This window comes from Macadamia integrifolia, chromosome 10, assembly GCF_013358625.1.
Source record: "Macadamia integrifolia cultivar HAES 741 chromosome 10, SCU_Mint_v3, whole genome shotgun sequence".
In the NCBI taxonomy this organism is placed as follows: domain Eukaryota; kingdom Viridiplantae; phylum Streptophyta; class Magnoliopsida; order Proteales; family Proteaceae; genus Macadamia; species Macadamia integrifolia.
The window spans coordinates 14,268,607-14,292,097 of record NC_056566.1 but is presented as its reverse complement, the minus strand read 5'-3'; the positions used below and the strand labels follow the sequence as shown (position 1 = coordinate 14,292,097).

At 36.6% G+C, this 23,491-nt stretch overlaps 2 protein-coding genes across 9 annotated transcripts in view; one reads left to right on the top strand and one right to left on the bottom strand.

Moving 5' to 3' along the window:
- The window catches only part of LOC122090530 (alkaline ceramidase-like), a 15,993-nt gene extending 6,533 nt beyond the window's left edge, over positions 1-9,460 (top strand). The window contains exons 2-4 of one of the 3 annotated variants that reach the window (XR_006143666.1): positions 4,927-5,251; positions 8,401-8,965; positions 9,046-9,460. Coding sequence is in view for 2 of the 3 variants with exons in the window: in XM_042660161.1 (XP_042516095.1) it covers positions 5,001-5,251; positions 8,401-8,914 (765 nt within the window). In the remaining variant the exon portion in view is untranslated. Of the gene's footprint in view, positions 1-4,926; positions 5,252-8,400 lie in introns of all 3 variants that reach the window. The other 2 variants (XM_042660161.1, XM_042660160.1) reach the window with 2 other exon arrangements.
- Positions 1-23,491, bottom strand: part of LOC122090529 (uncharacterized protein YNL011C) — a 56,848-nt gene that overhangs the window by 15,853 nt on the left and 17,504 nt on the right. The window contains exons 8-15 of one of the 6 annotated variants that reach the window (XM_042660154.1): positions 20,050-20,133; positions 17,311-17,412; positions 14,754-14,801; positions 14,355-14,480; positions 12,456-12,548; positions 11,551-11,751; positions 11,382-11,439; positions 10,811-11,230 (exon numbers count right to left, since the gene is read on the bottom strand). In XM_042660154.1, the coding sequence (XP_042516088.1) occupies positions 11,629-11,751; positions 12,456-12,548; positions 14,355-14,480; positions 14,754-14,801; positions 17,311-17,412; positions 20,050-20,133 (576 nt within the window). In that variant the 3' untranslated portion in view covers positions 10,811-11,230; positions 11,382-11,439; positions 11,551-11,628. Of the gene's footprint in view, positions 1-10,810; positions 11,231-11,381; positions 11,440-11,550; positions 11,795-12,455; positions 12,549-14,354; positions 14,481-14,753; positions 14,802-17,310; positions 17,413-20,049; positions 20,134-23,491 lie in introns of those variants that run through there. The other 5 variants (XM_042660155.1, XM_042660159.1, XM_042660157.1 and 2 more) reach the window with 5 other exon arrangements.

Sequence of the window (23,491 nt, the reverse complement as noted above, 5' to 3'; positions counted from 1 at the left end):
CTTCTTTATATGGTACCCTTTTTTTTTGTTCCTTCTTTCTTCTTCATTGTTCTTCATACAAAGAACCTGATTTTTTTTTTCTTCTATTCTTCACTCTGTTGAAGACTACGGTGAGCTCTGTACCTATCTCTTTTTTTTCTTTCCTTATTTCTTCTCCCTTCTTTCTGTTTCTTATTCTGTTCTTCATTCTTCTTTTGTTCTGCAACTTCTGCATACAATACCTATTTTTTTTTCTTCTGCTTTCTTCTTCATTTTCTTCTGTTATTCCTGTGCTTCTGTTTTTAATTAATTAATTCAATATGCTTATAGCCTTATATGCAGCTATATATTAGTTTATTACTGCCTAGTTGGACAGTTGCTGAATTGCATTTTGTTCTTAATCTGTCCTATTTTGATTTCAGTTTTTAATTTTGTTTACTAGTTCTCAGCTCTAGTTTAGTTAGTGGAAGTATGGACCTTTAATATTTATTTAGCATATGAGTAATAGGATTCAACTAGGATTTGAGTCAAATAGAATGGTTTTATAAAAAATTACACAGGAACGCTTTAGTCAATAAGGCGACGCTTTATGCCTGCCTTATTGTTAAGGCACTCTGAAAGACCCTCAAACGCCTCCAGCGCCTTACTGCCTTAACAACTATGAGTGTCTATGAACATTCCTCCTGGTTCACTTGCTCCAAAACCCAAGGGAAGGTATGCAAGCTGAAGCATTCATTGTATGGGTTGAAGTAATCCCCCCGTGCTTGGTTCAGGCATTTCCATAAGGTTATGGCCGCTACAGGTTACTCTCAAAGCAATGCTGCCAACGTTCTCTCCATCAAGAGATCTGGTGAGAAGATTGCTACCTGATAGTCTATATAGATATTTTGGTTACTGGTGATGATCTGGCAAAAATCTCTTGCCTCAAGAGATACTCGAGTGAGGAATTCGAGACTAAAGGTCTAGGATAGCTTCGTCACTTCCTTGGCATTGAAGTTGCCAGGTCGTCTCGTGGGATCTACTTGTCTCAACGGAAGTATGTGCTTGATCTTCTTTCTGAGACAGGTATGTTGGGTGTAAGCCGGCAGACACTCCTATTGAGCTAATGGTCACCTGAGTAGCAAGGAAGGTGATCCGGTGGACAAGGGGAGATATCAAAGATGATGGTGCGCTTGATCTATCTTTCTCATACACGCCTTGACTTAGTATTTGCCGTTCGCCTGGTTAATCGGTACATGCATGATCCCTACTCGACTCACATAGAAGCTGTGCTACGTATTCTCCTGTACTTGAAATCTACCCCCAGATGTAGCATCATTTTTTTTCCTCATTATCACTTTAAGGTAGAGGCCTTCACGGATGCTGATTGGGTTGGTTCCCTCGATGACCGTAGGTCTACTACTGGTTATTGCACCTTTGTTGGTGGTAACCTTGTTACATTGCGAAGCAAGAAGCAAGCCGTGGTTTCCCGTACAAGTGCCAAAGCAGAGTTTCGTGCTATAGCACATGACATTTGTGAGCTCCTATAGCTTCATGGTCTTCTCACATATTTGGCTGTTCTTGTTGTCCTTCCTATAAAGCTTTTTTGTAACAACAAATCTGCCATTGGTATTGCACACAACCCTGTCCAGCATGATCAAACTAAGCATGTGGAGATCGATTGACACTTCATCAAAAAGAAGCTGGATATGGATCTTACCACTATGCCTTTTGTTCCCAGTAGTGAACAACTGGCTGATGTATTTACAAAAGGTCTTTGTAGTAAGATGTTTCATCATATTATTTGCTAGTTGGGCATATGTGATATTTATGCACCAACTTGAGGGGGAGTGTTGTAATAATGGGTTTTAGGGAACGTGTCAGTTGCCAAATGGACCCGAAGGGCTTTAATGATCTTTGTAATTCTCAAGAACTTTCTCCTCTTTATTATAGGTAAAGATGGCTGGTGTCATATTTGACACAAGTCATAACCCCATCCGACAGTGAGTTTGGGGTTATTGTCTTGCTGCTCTAAAAATGTTAGTCTTGAACATTTTCCTTACAACAGTTAATGATTGAAATTAGATTCTAAAACTGATGGTTTTCCTCTTCAAATTGATTCTAGAAAAATTTAGCTAGTTCTTGATCAAAATGATCTGGCAAAACCATCTTGCTAACTATAAGATTAGTGAGTGTTATTATTATTATTATTATTTTCATTTTGACCATTCTAAAAATCCTTTTCTTGTCTTCTTGTCTTCATATCTTTTTAAATGAAACTTTTGAGCCGCTTATGATTTAAGGGTATTGACTAAGCAATAACACCCAAGAAATAATCCCAGAACTCCAATCAAGCAGAGAATTCAAGAAACCAGACTTGGAACAGAACCCAAAACAGGGCAGAATAGAAGGAGACCTGCGGTTAGCTGTAGGAGTCTTTGATGGGGCTCAAACTTGGACTGAAGGAGGCTGTAAGGGTGCTGAACAAAACCCTTAAATTTCTTCAGATTCTACTGGCTGGTTTATGAGATCTGAAACTTCTTGGTTTCAGGTCTGAAATAAGGAAACTTCAGTGGACTTTGAGAACAGCAGCCAGAGGGCTCCGATGGCCACGAAGCTTGGATCGAGTGGTCCTCTTGGACTGGTTTTCAATTAGATTTTATCTTCAAGTTGTTGGTAATTCACACTCAAAACATTCACTCACCTAAGGTAAAGTAGGAAAATAAAGAAGAGTAGAAGGTGAGAAGAGATCGTAGAAGAAAGGGGGTAGGGGAATGGCTATCTCAGCCTGGGTCTCTCACAGTTGATGAATACAACTTATCTCGGGCAATCTTTGCAAAACTATAAGAGAAAATTTTATTCAATCCATTCTATCTCAAGTTACAACTGACCAGCCATATATATAGGCTGTAACCTTGTTGATTACAATTAGGAAAGACTTGTCATTACCCAAACAGGAAAGTAATAAAGACTCCTATTACAAATAGAAATCATAACTCAACTATAGCTGACTCACTAATTAACAAACAAGTTTCCTAAAATAACTCAAACTGAAAAACTAATAACAAACAAGTTTCCAAAAATAACTAAGTTTTGTCCAAATCGAATAGGGTCTTCTGCTGGCCCAAACTGAATCTAAGTAGGCCAGTTTGATGATCATTCATGCTGGCTCATGAAGCTTCTTCCTTCTCCTATAGGTAATGACAAATCGTGGGCCATATCTACATCAGATTATTTCTAGTAATAAGCTTTAAAGCCTTGAATAATAAATGCTAACAACTGTATTGGTCCAAGAGTATCATTTGATAGTAATTGTTCTATTGTAAACCTGCTGTTATTCTTACTTGCTTTCTCACTTATTGAGGCCCGATTTCTTGTTTGAGCTCATAGATTGATTGATCTGAATTTGTGGGGACTAATCTTCTGATTATCCTTGCTTTGAATTTTGAGCGTGCGTTCATCTCCTGAAAGATTTGTTGTGTTTGGTGTTGTTCATCATTGCCCTTTTTTGGTGTGCCTTCTGTGTCATAGTTTTCAAGGTGTCGCCTTCCAACCATGCCCCTTCCAATGTATGTTCTTCATACATTGGTTTGCTTGTCCTCCCCCACCCACCCCCCACCCCAAACAAAAAAAAAAAAAGTTGTATTGGCCATACAATGCATATACTCACATAATGCAATAAGTGAAATCGAATGTAAATGCTAAATTTTGTTTTGATTAATTGTATGAATAAAAATATGAATTTGTATATATGCTGACATGACATTTAGCTGTAGTGAAAAAATCTATATATATATATATATATATAAATTAAACAATATTATGCATGCTGTGAAAAATCTGGTAGCTTTTATGCATAGACCTGCACAGCAGTATTATTTGTCCTATGCACAACATGTTTGGATACAGAAAAAATCTATAGAGAGGAAGCTTCCTTTGTGTCTTAGGTTTTGATTCTGAGTCAAGTAATTTTAAACCAACTAGCAATAAATAGAATATATGGAGTGCAACTTTAGTAAGAATAGTGGTAAAGATGAAGTGGTTAGGATAAATGGTAAGGGGGGAGGTACATCAGAATGATAGTTTCCTATATTGGCATTCAATCATAAAAATAAGGAGAAATAGAGGATGTAACTTGCAAAGTAGGGCACAGTGGGTGAAGTGGAGAGGGTGTAATGGGTAAAGTGGGGTGGTGCTTTTGCAGTGCTCTGTGATATACGCACCCAATTAAAGTTCACAAAGGAAAATTTTAAATAGATATTAGACCAGCAATGTTGTACGGAGCTGGTGTTGGACGACAAAGAGGCAACATAGAAATAAAATTAATATAGCTGAGATGAGGGTGTCAGATGGATGAGTGGAAAAACTGGAAAAGACAAAATGTGAACTGAAAAATTCAAGATGACTTTGGAGTAGCTTTCATAGAAGAAGATAAGTTGAAGGAGAGACATCTGACAGGTCTGGGAATTTGCATCAGAGGCCTTTATGTGCACTGGAAGTGGTGAGAAAAGATATGAAGGAACTTTGAGCTGACCACAAACACAGCCTCAAAGAAAGTTGAATGGTGAAACAGAATCCATGTAGCCGACCATATTCAGTTGGGCAAAGGGTTGATTTTTTTTTTATTCAAATTGACATTCATTATAATATTGCATATCCCATTTTCCAGGAAATAAGAGTGTAAGAATCCAGATGTTGCTAGACTTCTAGCTTAGACTAGACATGTAATAGAGGATGTGTCTTTTTTTTTTCTAATGAAAGGAAGGTATAATATGTATGTAGTGACAATTGACTAACTAATTCTACCAAAAATTCTTTCAATATTTTATTTTCTTTTTAATTTATTTTATCTTGATAGATTTCGATATTTTAATTATAACGAATCAAGCCATAGTGCAAATTTATTAATTAGTGAACTAATGGTCGATATATTGTGCAGTTTCTTACACATCTTTTTATGTTGTGCAGTTATCTTGAACTAATTGACTTCTTGATAGAAAGTGCTTCCGCTGGTTTGCATTTTGGGTATATTATATTGGGCAATGGCAGATATATCAAGTTTCTGGGGTCCTGTCACATCGACCACAGAGTGGTGTGAGAAGAATTATGTCTATTCTTCTTATATTGCAGAATTTTTTAACACTGTATCGAATGTCCCTACCATAATCTTGGCTCTCATTGGGCTTATAATTTCCTTGAGACAACGGTTTGAGAAGAGATTTAGTATTCTTCATTTGTCCAACATGATACTTGCCATTGGTAGCATGCTATTCCATGCCACATTACAGCATGTGTAAGTATCCTTCCTTGAAAATCTGGTTTTGTATTGTTTCTTCCATTTATTAAGCAGATTTTGTTGACTCTATGCTCATGTGAAACAGTGAATATCATCCAATCATCCATGTGAATGCAATTTTTATTTATTTATTATTATTATTATTTTTGTGTTATGCTTGTCTTTTTCTATTAATTTTGTTGCATTGGAATTATTGTACCTTCTATTTATCCAAGTTGGATTTCTAATTTGAATGAACAATCAACCCTCTTTTTTTGGCTCGGCTACAAACATTCTATGGGAAGTTCCTTGTCCTTGCTCCTTAAAGCTGGTTTAACAATATGTCTTGGACTGTAATTGAGAAAAACTGCTGTGAGAATGAGAAGTTATGGACCTGAGAAATTGGAGAGGGAAAAATGAGAAGAAATGCTGGTGAAAGTGATGGGATACAAGAGAAAGTGATTACATAGTTAGGTTCCCATTGGTCTTCCCTGTTAATAACTCTCTACGCAGAAGAATACATGTCAGAATGACTGACTTAAACACAGCTAACGTAAATGCATCCAAACTAAGAAACTTGCGACAACTAAATATGATCCAAAACTCAACTTATGAGTTCCAACATGGAACTTCTATAGATGCCGAATTGAACCATCCTGATACGAAATTTAGTCTCCCCTATATTTATTTTTCCTGGTTGCTGTTTTGACTGATGTAGTTGGTTGACTTGGTTCTGCATGGATCCAAGTGGAACCACAGCTAAGTTTGGCATTTAATTATTTGGATTTGGTTCTCAGAGAGGTTTGTACTGGTCCATCCAAGAGATGCTACATTACTATAATTGGAATATCTAACGCTGATACTGTGACAGATGAGAAATTTTATTGTATTTTGTGAAATGTAGAAATGGCATGCAATGGGTGTACAGATGGAGACGGGAGTTCCCCCCCACCCCCCCTGATTTCTATTACATGGAATATGAAGAGGGCAAATGCAAGCCATTTAATGGGAAGAGAACACCTGTTCGAATTTCAGACCTAATTTGATTCTAGACTGTCTGACATTGTTCAAGGTTGAGTTGTTTTCAACCACTTTTTATCTTGACATATGACAGTGTCTGTGTGGTTTGAAATTTGGTACATGGGGACGGAGGTTAGGGCCTAGCTCTCATAGAAAGTTGGGCCCTAAATCATCCTGCTTTGTGGCAGATATTCCTTCCTGTTAAGATGATGGGGCATGGTTCTGGCCATACCACGACAATGCTCCCTTCTATTAAATATGTTTTCCCTCTGTTCCCTAAAGATTGTCCATTTTGAAGGTAATTTTCATTTGCACCCCAATATCCCACTTTCTCTAAATTATCTTTTAATTTAGCATTTTCAACACAGATTCATAATTTACATTTGTTTGATGATGGATAAAATGGGGGATATCAATTTAAATTTATCCTTTGTGGGAGTATGATGATTCACATTCACATGTGTAGTGGTTATTTGGGCAAGTTTAGGTGCCGTTTAGTAACACTCCAATTTTTCTACTGAGCTTTTGTTTATTGGGATTACAAAGAGAACAGAAATGTGTTTGGAAATGCTGGTTCGTTTTTTCTGCTCTTGCGGCATGAACTGGGCCATCTGGAAAACAGAAGAATATAAATGAAGAAACAAAAATAAAATGTTTCTCTAACTTCCGGCAACACTTTGAAATGAAAAAATGGGCATGTTTTCCTGATAATCTCCTCTCTGTATCTCTGCCATCTTTCTTGTCTCTCAGTAACTCCCACACTCCTACCTACCCTCTACAACTCCCACACACCCCGGTAACACACTCATCTCTCCAATTAAAAGCATCCACACCTCGGCGTGAGCATATCATCATCAACACAGAAAAATCCGAACCTTTGGGTTTCAAAGGGATAATAATTAGATGGAATTAGATTTCCATTAGAGATATTTTCTCAATATTATCAGATTGTGTTCCATTTCCAGAATTACTTTCAGTCTTAGGGTTCCAAAACTTGAGATGCGTGGTCTTCTTTGTGCTCTTGCCATTTAGTGCAAACTTGGTTTCTTTTATTGTTGCTATTGCTTTCGTTCTCCAAAACTTTGGTAAGGGATGGATAGGTTGAAGCTGCTAGCGGTGCTGGGTGAAAATTAAAGATGGGTGGTGCTGAAATGAGTAGAAGGTTAGAGGGAAAACAAAGGAAAGTTTGCGAGCTCAGACACCTAAATCAAAGATGGTTGATAAAGCAACATTGGATAACTTGGACTGTCCAAGTTAGGGTCTGAACTTACGGATATGTACCATGCTCAATAGTGAAGAGTTTAGCGGTTAGGAAGTCATGAGGACCATAAAGAAGAAATTGGCAGCAAGAACATGGTAAGCCAAAGGTTATCAAACACATTTCTCTCTCTTTCCCCCCCCCCCCCTTTCCTCTAAACAGTAGTACTTCTTGAGAACCAAAAGAGAAGAGACACTTCTGGCTCAGAAACACTCCCATGGAGCAGAAATGCAGTCAAATGGCACCTTAATTGCCAAATAATCACCAAGTGTTGGAAATAGTTAATTAAGATTTTACTAAATTAATTAAATATTTATTTAAGAAAAGAAATTGCTTGGATCCATGTAGACGACCCCAGTAAGTTGGGATAAGGCTTTGTTGTTGTTGTTGAAAGAAATAAATTGGTTCTTGTATTAGAATCACAATGAGTTGTTCCTTAAAATGATTCTGGAAGTGTAGTTGGAACTTGGAAGCCCAGGAACTGTACACTTGTTTATGTATCTTTCCAGGCAGTAAATTTAGCCCTATTGCCCTATTTGATGTGGCAAAATTAGCACTCTTTTGGTGAAAAAGCTACTGGTCTTAAGCAGACCTCAGCCAACCCAAATCTAGTCTACAAACACCCCATTGAGGATAATAACACCTATATACATAATCAATTGCATTTAGGGATGATAATTTAAGATGTTACACATTTCTTGAAGCTTTGTATAGGTAGTGCAGGGATTCCTACTCATTTACGCATTAACATTGTGGAAGTTGCCTGTGTAATTTGGCTGCTTTATGTATTTCTGTTAGTCTCAAATACCCATAATTGTATGGCTAAAACCACTTTGGTTAGGTGATTATTTGGTTACACTTGAATATGACCCTTGGAATCTATCATCAGACAACAGCAAAGTGATGAAACTCCAATGGTCTGGGAGATGCTTCTCTACATCTACATCCTCTACTCTCCAGATTGGCACTACAGGAGTACAATGCCCACCTTTCTGTTTCTCTATGGTGCAGTCTTCGCCATTGTCCATTCACAGTTTCGGTTTGTCATTGGCTTCAAGGTGCATTATGTGATCCTCTGCCTTATCTGCATCCCCCGGACGTATAAGTATTATATTTACATTGAAGATGTGGCAGCAAAGCGGCTTGCCAAGCTCTACGTTGGAACTCTAATTTTGGGAAGTATTTGTTGGTTGTGTGATCGATTGTTCTGCAAGGAAATATCACGCTGGTACTTTTACCCACAGGGTCATGCATTGTGGCATGTTTTTATGGGATTCAACTCCTACTTTGCCAACACATTCTTGATGTTTTGTCGTGCTCAGCAACGGGGATGGGCCCCGAGGATCGTCTACTTCCTTGGGTTTTTTCCCTATGTTAAGATCCAGAAGCCAAAGACCCAGTGAATGATAATCACAATGAATAGCTTCTTGAGGTACTTAATTGTTTTCCCCAAGGTGAGCAAAAGCATGCAAGTAAAGAGTTTCTGTTTTATTCTTCTGAGGTGTAATTAGTGATAAAACTGGTGATTGTTCAGGTTCGCATTAGAAGTCTCAAGTGTATACCTAGCATGTGCACAAAGATGAGATCAGGTGGATCTTGGTTGGTTCGTTTGTCTTAGAGATTTTAATTTCTTTCTCCATTTCCTTAGAAATAGTAGAAAGATATTTTGTTAATGATCACAGGGAAAAGTTTGTTATAGGGAATCTTGATCGAAATGGTTGGAGAGTTTGCATGGAACTCTCCACATCCTATTGTTATTGTTTGATTTTTTTCTCCCCTCATCCCCCCTCAAAAAAAAAAAAAAAAAAAAGAGAATTTTTTCTATTGAAGATGTAAGTGAAGCTTTTTAGAAGCTTCTAAGTTGGAGTTTGATGGCCTTCGCTTTTGTAGCTCAACTCACAGTGGCTATGACGCATAATATAATCTTGTGTGATTAGATTGGTTACGTATGTTAAAGAGGCCATAATCATTGGATAGATTTTTTTTTTTTTTTTCTTCGGTAGGGGAATTATTTTTTTTATTTTTATTTTTTTCCGGTAGTATTGCCACCTTGGCTTTTGCAATACTCTGGTAGTCTGCAAGTTTCTATTGGATCTCAGAACTCTGAAAATGAAAACCTCCATCATCAGCAGAATTATTTGGCAAAGTAGCTTTTGTCAGTATGGAATGTAGTTGAGAGTTTATGCGGATTTTACCCTTGCTCTGCTGGTGAAGCATATGGCATTGTATTGGGTTGTTAAGTGGAAGCACTGCATTAGCTCTTGTTCTCCTCCACTACTCTGTTGGAAAGTAGAGATGATTTTCTACAGTTAAAAGTTGCAATCTGAAGTGTGTACATGTGGCTTACCAAGAGGTACAATTATTATTTTGGTGGTCTCAAACTGCCACGTCAGCTCTCCATATGGCATAAAACCCACTATTCTAACTTGGTTAGTGATTACATATTATCCAGGGATGAGCTAGCTAGCTAGCTCACCTCACCAAATCAATAGGTTGAAAATGGTAATACAAGGGTGGGGGTTATTAATATAAATGCACTGGGTAAGCATAATTTCTGAAAAAACCCTATAATTACATTTCCACTTCAAATTGATTGGATGAATCACCTATGTTTCCATTTAAAATTTTTGAAAATCGAGACTTTACGACATTGCCATACAAGTAAAGATTTACACAGGACAAGAAGAAGCTATTACTGAAGGCTGAAGCTAATATAGCATGTTCCTGCAAGTCCATTCACTTCTTAACAGTCAACAGTGCTATTTCACCAGAAGGATTTGCCAATGAACGACTTCTGGCCTCAATAGACAATAGAAATGAACCAGTGTGGGTGTTCCATCTGATTCTGGTTTGGCCGTTTGGGGCATTTCGACCTAACCAAACAAAAGACTAGGGACACCTAAAAATTTGTAAATAGGGAAAGAGGAAAAGGCAAGCAAACTTAACTTGAACTAACTCCCTTGCCTTGATATAAGCTGCACCAGACTTGAAATTTAGGTTAAGGGGTTCTTATCCTTCAGAGACTAAACGGTGCTACTGGTTATATCTTAAATGTAAGGCTCATGGAGGGTACAGTATATGGTTAAAACTTGAAGGATTCAGAATATTAATTGTTTGGTTTTATGAGAAGAATATGGGGGCTATGAGTCTATGACACTGCCCTGCAGTTTCAGGTTAAGCATAGAAGATGATGAACAATAAATAAAAATTACTAGAATTAAAAATTTAATTTGTCTAAGAAAGTAAGATCAGGATTTACTATAAAACAGCAAAAGCCTGTAATTACAAATAAACATGTATTAACAGAAATTGTTAGTTTTCATATTAAAATGGCAACCCCATATACATAAATACAATTGTTTTGGTAATGTAAAAAAGCCAAAAAAAAAAGTCGGCCCCACAACTACCAAATCCTTCAAAGTTCCCGTTCTACATGATTTCTACAATCACAATGTATAAACTAATAGCTGCGCTACAAAAAATAATAGTATCTAAAAAATACACATAAGAATGGTAGCCATACTACAAAAAATAATAATATCTAAAAAATACACATAAGAATGGTAGCCATACTTTACATACAATTTAATTGTTTTCCTTCAAAGATTTCTAGTACAACTGCAATGCTGCTTTTGGTTTCTGATGAAGAAAAGGATGGAACAGCTCCTCAAAAGTGACTAGGTTCCACATTTCTCTTGAGAGAAACCTGAAAGAAATACCTGTCAAGATTTTTATTATTATTATTATTATTATTATTATTTTAACATAATCGAGAATAAAAATGTTGGAGTAAACTGATAAAATTTATGTTGCCTTAGACGTTTGATAATATATAGCGTATATATCATCCAGAATTGGTGGATCACATACCTGCACTGCAAGTACATTTAATCATTTATATCATAAAAGATGGTTTGGATGGGAAGACCTACAATTGGAGAACAATTACAGATATTAGTAACAGTTGCAATAGACCATGATGTGTTAAAAAAGATGAACATATAATAGTCATAGAAAATTCCTCTATTATGAACCTTACCTGAAAAATAATCCACCTGAAAGGTGAGGATCAGATATCATACAATTTCCCCCACATGGTCCTGAACGCCCCAAATGGTCATAAAGCCCCGTTATCATGTATGTTCATTTGATTGTCAATCAAATGCGCAAGAGCTTGAATTAAAGACTTCGGGTCAAAAACAATTCCACCTTTGGGATCATGTATGGAATCAACCATTATCTGCAATTGCGGATGAGGTTAAGAGCCCTCAAGTGTCAAGGACCTCAAAATCAACAGACTGAAATTGTTAGCTAAAAATTCGGCGCATATAATTCTAATAGATACAATTACTTATTGTCAATTAAGGAAGCACATTGAGATAATGGGAGCAGAAAGCTATCCTTCAAAAAGGTATGTGTTGACATGAAAGGGTGGTACTAGCAACTGTATTATCAAAGTTGTTATTTAGGAAATGGTTTAGCTTCATTTGAAAGCTTTACTCCACATTGATTAGGTCAATGGAGTATAGACAGTTATGAGGATTACATCTATAGATTCTGCAAAGATACAGAACGAACTTTAAAAATCAAAAGGAGGATGGATTTCAAACAATAATGTTTTCCTGAATTACTGAGGAAAAATATTTGTATTAGTATATGGAAGAACTGCTCTCGTTTGTAAGTTACTGTTTATATAAGAGAAATAAACAATAGAGGAACTTCGCTACTTTCTTGTACTTCGATATTTTCTTCACAAGTTCATTTCCCAACTATTTTTAGCTGCCATTCTAAGAGCTCAGTCAATTTTCTTATATTAGGATTGAATTTATCTAAGAAAGAAATGATAAGAAATTAAACGGAAGCGCTCTTTTAAGCAACCATAATTTCTATTACTTCTTTTTTTTTTTTTTTTTTGTGAAGAACATGGATAGAGGTGTACCATACCACATGAAAAATTCCTAGGGCAGCCAAAGAGTTGGTATCTACAGGAATTTCACCGTCCTTAGGAACCAACAAGGCATTGATGTATTCACTCGGCTGCACAGAAAAATGAACCTTAATAAGGACATGTGCTACTTCACGAGGATAGGCCAATCAAAAAGTGATACTGATACGGAAAATATTTCACTGTAGAATATAAGGGTCAATCTCACATACAAAATATTATGAAGTTAACCATCACTATAGACATGACTGTATGTATGCAAACATTAACTAAAAAATTCAGATAGTATGCCGCCTTAATGATCCTACAGGATATTTTATTCACCTATACTCTTTTATAGAGAACTTTCTACCTGATCCATGAATGCCTAAAAGAGACATTTTTTTCCATCCAATTTTCATTTGTTCCTCTCTTTCCAGAATGGCAAGGATGTTGGAGGGTCCATCCTGAAACCTTAAGGCTTTAGGTGCAGAGAGAGCTCCTCAAGTATATAAAGGGACCAAGGACCTGAACTAACCGATGTGGGACTATAACTCTAATTCCTCTATAACTCCCAACATCTCAACAAAATATTCTAATGATACAGTCTTGGCTAAAGCCTTCCGCAGCCAAACATCAATAACAGCCAGCAAGGCTGCAAGATGCACCAAGAAATCCGAGGGCTTCCACCATAATAATAATAATAATAATAATAATAATAATAAAGGCAACCCATCTTAGGAATCAGAAGCAACCAAATAATTCACTACTCCCTTTGTAAACCAACTAAAATTTCCTAAGGTTAGAAGATAAGTGAGCGTCAGACCACGGAGAAGATGTGATTGGAGGCATTTTTATAAGGTTCCTTCTCTTATTGATCTCCCATTTTTCTAATTCACCTTTCATATGTGATTAACTATGACCATGCATGCAAAAATATACTGCGAGGCTATGATTAGCATGACTTTTGGTGGATTGAGAGAGGATAGACATGGTTACCCTAGGGTTGTCTACGTGCCAAATTTTGCAACCCAAATCAAACATATAGGCTTCCATTCAGAGAATTAAATCCAATATCTTTTCATCTGTCAAATAAGATGAGGCTGATGTTGCAAATCCAACCATTGGAGAAATAAGGAATCATGTGGATTGGCCATCTATTACATTTTGTAACCAAATTCAATCATATGCTCCACCATTTATTGAACATTGTTTGTAGCCATCCAAATCTAGACCAATGTTGATTGTGCTACATGGTGTAACATATTTTTTCTGAAACTTACCACAAAGTAGATGATGATATGGGAAATATGTCCACAAAATATGGATTTCAACTAAGCTGCCATGTGGCAGATTTCAGAGATCCTGAAGGAAGCTTTAGCCCTTGTTGCTGCAACTGCAGTTGTTCTTTTTTATTATAATTTTAACTGTTAACAATAATAACTACAATAACTGTAATGGTGATTATGATTATAAAATAGGAATCAATTGACCAATCAAAGGCATGAATAATATAAATATATGATCACCATGAATAGGGCTGCAAAATCTAGTCTATAGAGTCCAATGGTATGTTCTGAATGACCTGGTGCAATGCAGGCCCAATGGAGGAAGGTGACTCCATTTGATTCAAGATAGGTGCTTTGGTATGTTACCAGGTTCACTTTCATACTAGGTCCAAAGAAAAGGGGTGATTCACAAGGCCAAATAAACTTTGGTGACAAAATAAGATCCATTGGATATTGACCTAGGCCCTAGGGCATATTCGATACAAGAAGCTTAATTTTACTGAGTTACTGATAAGGTGAAATAATTTCTAAGGGCCTCTGCTTGTACAGGAGCAAAGTTACAAAATAACACTCTGATTAGTATTACATATTAGTTATATAATAACAACCAAATGGACAACATTAACTTACACGATTATTGAGACAGTTTTGAGGCTCTCCATATTTTCTGTTTAAAGCATCAGTAATGGCGGTTACAAAACAAGATGCAGAGAAGCTGCTGGTTTCTCTGTCTTGCGAGCCATTCAACAATAGGACCTACATTTGGAAGAAGCTGAGTAAATGTAAAAACATATATTGACTACCCTTAGCAGTCTTTAATGTAGGAAGTCAGTAGCCGTGACTCAATATGAATGAACCCCAACATCTTCAATCATTTCCATATATTGTTATAATTGCAAATTCGGAAAAAATATACTGGAAATTTTTCACTTACGGGAACAAGCAACAATGTCGTAGCAATTTTCAAAAACATCCTTCATTTTTTTAATATAGCACACACATACACATAGTAGATCAACCAGAGGTTACCTTGGGACAAGACCTTGAGGAAATGATCTCTGCAATGCCGAGTAAGACCTGCAAATGCCATAAAAAGCAAAAGAGAAGAAATGAAAGAAAAAAAAAAAATCATTCATGCTTACAAACAACAAAACCCAATGTGTTTACTGACAATTTTCCTAAGAAAAAGTCAGACTTGCATTACAACGCAAGTTAAATAGCAAAGGGATTAGAGGGTCAGAAGGTTTACATTTTGATGCAGAATAATTACCAAAATAGACTTGTTTTATTAGGAATAAGCCTAGGGTTGGGTTCCATACATGTTGGGCTTTTGATCCCATGTATTTCGAGTGTAATAGACCACTTTTATGGGTCTAAAAGGGGGGCTCTAAGATTGAGTACGGGATTACTAGTTAGTTTCCTTTTTAGTTGGGTTTGATTTGAGTTATATTTGTTTCCTTAGGAGTCAAGTTGTTAATTGAGTCAAGTCATTAGTAGTTAGTTTCCTCTTTCAACTAGTTTATAATTTCAGTTTTTAGTAACTATCACATTAGGAGAATATTTGGTTTCTTTTTTGAGGAACTTTCTATTTTGTAATTCCCTCCCCCATTAACATTATAAATAAAGAAGAGGAGGCTCCTAAAATCCTAGAATGATTTTGATAAAAAAAAATAATGGTTGTTGCTATTGTCTTCTTCATGAAGAGTCGTCTTGTGTTTGATCAAGGCTGAAGGAATTGGTGTTTGATCCAATTGACTCTTTGCGGCGTGAAGTCCAAGAGGTCTCTTCAACTATTATTTCTTTCTTTTCAAAGTTAATTGCAAGGTTCTTCAAATCAGGTGAGAGATCTGAAACTATGATTGAGTTCTGGTTCTGGAAATCTCTAGATTTCTTCCCACTGCCCCTACTCTGTTTTGGAAGATCCAACCAGCCGATGGCCCTCCCCTTTTGATCGATTGTTGGGTTTATTAAGAGGGAGGCTCGACCTTAATTTGGGACCAATCAGACCAGGGGATTTTGAGTTATGAAGTTTCTCTAAATTCTAGCCGAATGCTAAGTCTGTCCAGATCTGAATTCTGTTTCTGTTTTGCCTTGCTGAAATCTGTTGTCTATTTAATATCCCAGTTCTGCTACTATTTCGTCCTACAACTGGTGATAACTGATTTCTGCAATTCTGAGTTCTGAGTTCACTGTGTTGCTGTTCTGTGGAGTCGATTCTGGTTTTACCTAATCTGTGATGAAGTTAGTTGCTGCCCTTGTTCCTGAATGGATTGATTCATCTAATAGTAATTTGAAATTATCATATGCTGTTTAATATTCTACTGTTGAGGTTTTCTTGAAGCTACTGTGATCGACTGCAAGGTTTTAGAACCTGCTGTCCAGATTTGTTAGTATACTGCTGTTGGGTTACTTGGTGGATTTTGGTTGTTCTTTGGTTTATAAGTTCCTGCAGTATTGGGTCTAGTTTGGTTTGTCAAATCTAGTCCTACATTACATTTGGTAAGTAGGTGCTAGCCTTAATAAAAATCATGTTTCTTGCTCCATTGTTCTCTCCTCAATATGTCAATTATAATCTCACCACAAATTGGATGACACAAATAGGCAAAAGTTGTCCACACCCCCCCCCCCCCCAAAGAATAAAAAAAGAAAAAAATGATATGTGGTGGGGGGAGTCCCCAACAGGGTGGGAAGAGCCAACATAGACTGGAGGATAAACACATGGGCCAGCTAGATGGTCTCCTATCAGATGAATGATCTGATTTTGGAATTTTATCACTAAGCACTAAGTACCTTGCCTATTATAGCAGTTTTTATCGAACAAAATCCGACGATGGTACAGTGACAATTGCAGGACAACTCTTCCACAATGATGTCGATATATAAGAATAATAGAAAAATATATACATAATATATATCTCAGAAGAAGGGATAAGAAATGCCGTTTTCTAAACTATGAATGCATACTTCCAACATGGAAATCTAGAGTGTCTCTAGGTTTGCAAGTTCAAAATTTTTTGTGATCTCATTAGATTCCATAGAGTTCTGGTTATATGCTTCTATATCTGAATGGTACAAACAGTGACACCAAAATTTCGAACCTGACTTGCACCACACCACCACTAATGCTTCCTATCATAGCTCAAAAACTCCCCAAAATCTCGAAATTTTGGTGATTTGAACGAAGCCAAGACAAAATAACCGGTGGATTAAGAAATCAGCACTGTTTCAGCGAAAATTTGGTCATGTCTACATTGTAGACAGAAAATGCTCTGTTCCGGAGAAATTTTTCTAATTTTGGTGCATTTCAGTAATTTCGGTCTGACCGAAATGGCTCAGTGAAACGGGTTTTCGAACTATGCTTCCTATTAGGGGATGCTGACAATAATAATGAATAGTGCAAAGGGGGGAACACCATAACCATTAACCTCACTATCCAGTATTTTCTGAACTTGGAAGAAAAAAAATCCCTAAATGAAGTAAAATCATCACTAAATTCTATAAGTAGCTGCCACATAGTTTCCAAATGTAAAAAGCCTCATCATCTAAATGACTAACTAAATTAAGGTCTAGGATGTTTAGATGTTACCAGTGAGGGGCAGATAGAAGTAAATAGTGAACCCATTGCATAGACTATGCAGTCAACGTTACTCAGCTGATCCAGAACAGAAGGGTTGGCTTCAGGGAAGACCTACTCAATCAAGGCAATAACAATATCAAAGGGAGAGCATATTACAAAGCACAAATACGAATCTACAACAATACATTGTATTATAGGGCAGAACAAATAATATTATCAAGATCTCTCAACACTCATCCAACTATATTTTCAAAACATTATGTGAGACAATCCATGAAAATTTTAGAAGACTTATAGACTTGAAAAAACCTGGGGCTATTAATGAGCTCAAGGAGTATTATATAACTCACTGAAACTCCCTTAGGGCCAAGGTTCAAGGTATCGGGTTTCGACCCTTGCGGAGACCAAAATTTCGGTCGAAACCTGGGAAATTTCAAGGAAACCAGAGATTTTTCCCGGTTTGGTGCAAACTTAGGTTTCAACCCCCAAATAGTGTTTTTTTTTTTTTTCCTGATTTTTTGTGTGCATCCTATTTTAGACACTACTAACACATTCACATAATTAGTTTCATAAAAAGAACACATAAAGTCATACTTGTGTGGTGAACCAAAGGTTCGGTAATCATTACGCTAAGTTGTTGATTGAAATATGTTGTAGGTAAATGCATTTTCAAAAAAAAAAAAAAAAGGATTAACATGTAAAAAAAAAAAAATTCGGCCACCGTGAATGCGTAGATTGGGTCCTCCTAAGTGACATATAAAAAATATACATAATTCTACTCTATTTACAAGTAGATTCTATAAAAAAAAAAAAAAAAAAAAAAAAAGATTTTTGGGGAAGTTGGGACTTACCTTTTTGGTCCAAGGTGTCTTTCCTAGGTAGATGAAGCAAGAACCACCCTTAGGCAAAAAACGGAAATCTCCCCTGTTTCCCCAAGTTTCCCACTACTAGGAGAAAAAACTAACAAGAGAGGGTCGAATTTTGCTAAAGAAGGCTTGGATTTCTTTTCAAACTAACTTATATGGGAACTGGTTCCACCCAAAGGGTCGAACCAGTTGGTTTGGTCGAAATTGGTCGAAACATGGTCGAAACCTATGACTTTTAAAAGTCACAAATATATCATTTCGACCCCTGGGGATACGGTCGAAACCTGCGAAATTTCGAAGGTTTCAATTGAGTTCTCGAACCATGCTTAGGGCTATCAATGAAGCTCAATGAGTTTTATGAAACACATTGAAACTCCAACACAGGTGGAGGTTCCCATGGGGGAGAAGGTGCTTAAAGTCATATGCCTAGTGGATGGTTCTTGAAAAAGTGCTGATTGTTGACCTCTTCATGAAATGAGGCTTCAGGTTGCCCAATAGATGTTGGGGAGTAAATGGATCTGTGATGGGTTTAATCAGGCCCAACTGAATAATACCAACAAGCAGAGCAAACTATACATATAATTAGCTAGTAACAGATGTTGGTGTGCGTTGGCAATAACTTTGAATTATGACTTTTATTTTGGTTAAGAAGTAGGGGGGCTCAGTCATGCAAGTGATTGTAAAAGGGTATGAACATAATGCTCATCTTTGATATCCAGTTTGTATATAAATATATGCTTCCATGTTTATACAATAAGCACTCACATTCCTCAAAAGGAGTCCTCAAGGTTTTTTGTGTTTAATTACCATTTTCTATATATAGTTCCAACCATTTAAAAGGAAAAGGATAAAGGTATCATTATCGTGTTGGGCTAACACAATGCTGCTTGAGCAACAAGGGGATGCTGCCGACCTGAAACACTGTAGAGATAGGGTTCCCCTTGTTTGGCCACATGTCAAATTTAGTGGTCAAAGTCAACCATAGAGCCCACCCACCTTGTATTGGTTTTTTTGGCTTTTACTTTTTAGTTAAACCATATGGTGCTCTTTACTTTTTTTGAAACTTTATTTTTGCAACATAGCAACTCTGGTTTGCATGAAATTTGACAGGTGATAAAGTAGGCCCCTACATGTGCACCACTCTTGGGTGCTAGGAAAGCTGCCACGTGGCAGTTATAAACATGGCACAAATGCACAATGGCTGTTATGGCACCACCACCTTCCCATAAAATAAAAATAAATAAAGATTCTATTTTTTTTTCCTCCTATATTTCGTTTCTTCTTGTTCATGGAACGGTATTTTCATATTTTGGATTAGTGTTTTGTTAATAGTTGATCTGAGTTTGGACAATTTTTAGCATAATTTTTTGGTTAGTTTTAGATCATTAAATTCTGGTCTTATTCCAGTTTTGAGTTGTCTTTTATACCTTAAGTCTATCGCTCAATTTCATCTAGGCAAGGGTCAAAAGTTGGCAGTTGTGCAGATTTAGTTATCGTTCCTACAAAGCCTCTCTCTCTCTCGGCAGTGATTTTTTCACTTGTATATATATTTCATAAATAAAAACTTCCTGGGATAGGCACTCTCAACAAGAAATGTACGAGATTTCAAATTTTCCAAATACATCTGCAACCCTAGGTGTCAACCACAGTTTTTATCTTCTTCACTTGTTTACTTTTATTCATGTGCTCTGCCTATATAAAACACAGCATTTCTTAGGAAAAACTTTTCAAGTACTTCCTACATCCAAGAGAGTGGATGGCAACAGTACACCCAAAATAGAGTGAAAATAAAAGCATTTGTTGAGGAATAGTGTGGATACAAATTCCATTCTATTCTTTGTATATTTCAAACTAATTTCAAAGTTAAGATGCATTATTTTACCTCATGCAGCAAATTTTTTCCCTCACTCGACATGTAGAACACTCTCTTTATTCTTGAAGGCAGTGTCGAAACTTTGGAGTTTTCCTATCCAGAATAAACCAACTCAAAATATAAATCAGTTATTTATCCAATTGATGAAACAGAAATGAAAACTGACTTAACATCTTACATAGTTCTAAGTTGTCTACCTGATTAAAAAGCTATCATGGTTTCTTCCAAGTTAATACAAAAGGAACTGGTAACTACAGAACTACTTCTAATCCTTAATAGACTCTACCATGAGAAGATGTCAGTTAGATTTTGTCTGGAGTTATGAAAGTTACAAGCCTCAATGGAATTCCATTCATGTCCACCTCCTACTCAGGATGTAGTTGTAACTAATTTTCTTTTGATACTTTATAGAAGAACCTCTATGTCCAATAACATTTTTAGCACACCCTCCCTTATATACGGAATTTATTTCAAATTCAATATTTTTGTATTAAGGCAGGTTCATACTTTAGAACTTTTAGAGTTTATAATACTACGAGTTTCTTAATTTTAGGAAACGAGTTTAGCTGTCCAAGAGTTCTAGATTTAGAAGATTCCTTGGATTTTGTCTCTATAAATAAACGTACCACTCCCTAGTGTCATGTGTTCATGTATTGATTTTATTTATTTGGCAATGATGGCTCTTGTCTTCTCCCTCCTCTTGATTTGGTAAGAGAATCTCTCTTTGCTTTCTCCTTCATTAAGCCTTCTCTCCCCTCCTCCGGCTATCAGTTTTCCACTTCTTTTCCTACGATTTCTTCTCTTTCTATATCGGCATAGTATTTTTTATTTATTTCCCTCATCCTTCCTTGTCAGTTTTCTGATCATAAATCTTAGGTTTCTTCTTCCCTATTTGATGCAAATAAGTCACTTAATGGGCTTATTTTATTGCAAATGAGCCTTGGGTTGGGTTCTGTATGTCTTGGGCCTTTGGTCCCATGGGTTTTCTTTATAATGGGCCAAAAATATGTGTAGAAAGTAGAAAAACGAGATTTAATTGATTAGCTTAGCTAGAGTTCTATTTTGAGTCTATTTTCTTTGTTATTTCAGTTTTCCAGTCAATCTAGGTTTCTCAATTAGTTAATAACTGGGTTAGGCCTTTAATTTTTGGTGTTTGAGTCAGTTTTGAGTCTTCTACACAAGTTTATAAGGGGCTACAACATTGAGGACGAATTTGATTGAATGAAAAAAATAAAAGAAAGCTTTGTGCCGGAGAATTGTGAGATGCAGTGCTGTGAGAGACAGCTTGGATGAGATACTGATGCAAATAAGGCTGCACTTACTTGGTTGAACCAGCATGATCGGCTTTGGAAGCCAAGAGCCAAGAGGAACCGGTCCAGCCCAGGGTTTTGGTTCAACAAGGGTTTAAAATAAGTAGTAGTTTCCTAGTGGTCTTTTATTTCATGCTTTTACTTGAACATAGGAGTTAAGGCTTCTTCCTTGCACTAGTTTCCTTTTATGCTTGTTTCTTAGTTTAGGTTGGATACTAACTCAGTTGAGTTTCTAATTTCATGTCTCTATTTTACCTATATATAGGCTGTAACCGATGGACAACTTAGAGTGAATTTATTTGAATGAGAATAAGAGGAATTTGTGTTCTGTGTGACTCCTTTTCCCCTTGTGCTACTCTGGTTTTTCCTTTTTCCCGAAGGCCCTCCATTAGATACCCATGGGTGAGATGCTCTAGGGAAGAATGAGATGCTCAACCCAACCTATTCCCCTACCGCTATTCTTTCCTTCATCCTCTATTTTCCGTTCTATTCATTCTATCGGTCCCTGAATTTGGTTTTTATTGAATTTAGAAAAGATCTTGTCTGGGATTGGATCACTTGTGACCCAATCTTACATTACTATTTTATCTCCTCAGTAACACCCATCAATCACCTCTATTCCAACTCATCAAATTCAAATACTTCAACTATCTTATGACTGATTTAATTCTGGAATTACTTATTCAGATCTAACAAATCTTCTCTTTAGATCTGACCAGTAGATCTGAGAACAGATCTGAGCAACCGTAGCCAATAGATAGATCAGACTGTTAGATCTAGCAATATCAGTTCCTGAAATGGAATCTTAGAGGTTGGAGCTAATCAGAAGCAGTTGGTCAATTCACATGAAAATCCAAAGCTATCAGGCACACCTATGCAACCCCAAAGATGCATAAAAAGCAACAAAACACCCCAAAACATAGCAAAATGGAGGAACCATTGGCTAACGAATTCTTTCCCTGCTTATAGATCATGCATATATTAACCACTTGGAAACATGCCCACAAGTATCATAATCAGGATTCCAGATCACTTATAGAGTTGGACAATGACAGCTGATCAGTAAAAAATCTTAGGATATGAAGCAACACATTTTACTACCCTACAGAATGCAGCATAGCCTCAGGAGCATGACCATTTTAGTAAATACATAAAATCTAGCAATTAATTACATTCATATTCTCATATGGACACAGTTGGAGTGGCTTTTTGTATTTTTTACAGAGGAAAAAAGACCTCATTCTTTGTCCTTTACTCAAATTATTAGCGTCAGTTTTAAGAGACATGTTGGAGACGTATCAGAGAGACATTAAGATATGCTTATGATACATGCAAAACTAGAGTTTTTAAGCACTGTACCCCAAAAATAAATAATAAATAATGATATACAACCAATGTCAGGTCATCTCTGTCTTCGCAGCATCTATATGATTCAAATCTTCAACAAGAAATGCAATATGAAACCTACTAATAAGTAATAAGAACCAATTAAGCAATAAGATTTGAAAAAGAAAAATCTATGTCCATATGGGGTCCACTTAGTTTTTGGCTAAAAATTCGGAGTAGGAAGAAGTTTTCTCCAAAAACTAGGATTTTTGGGTTTTAGCAACCTGTATATCAGGTGTATTGGTGCATACCGATACTGTATCGGACTGTATCACTTTGATAAAGTTCTAGACATAGAATTCTGTGTATTGGCTTTGTATAATATCGACATGGTCAATCTTAACACATTTTGGTCGTTCATATTGAGACTTGACACCATGCTCATGAGTTGCCCACTGACAGTTTGACACCTGATTACAACCCACTCATGCTTCAAACTTGTACCTACGAGTTCTTTGACGACTACTCAACCCAGAGTGCACTCCAAAAAAACCTTCCATAACACTGCATTAAGACCTAAGGGAGAAATTGAGGAAAGACCACAACATATTGGTGCCTTTGTCATTCTAAGGAGACTTCAGCAGGTGTATCTAGATAATAGGAGAAGCTCATATTGACAATAGGCCGTTGGGAGTTTTAACAAAAGAAGTAGCACATGAAGGTAAACGTAACTAATCAGATCCTAAGCATCTTCTTGGGGTTACAGATTCTCTAGGGCATTAGACGACTTTTTTTTCTTTTTCTTTTTATTTTTT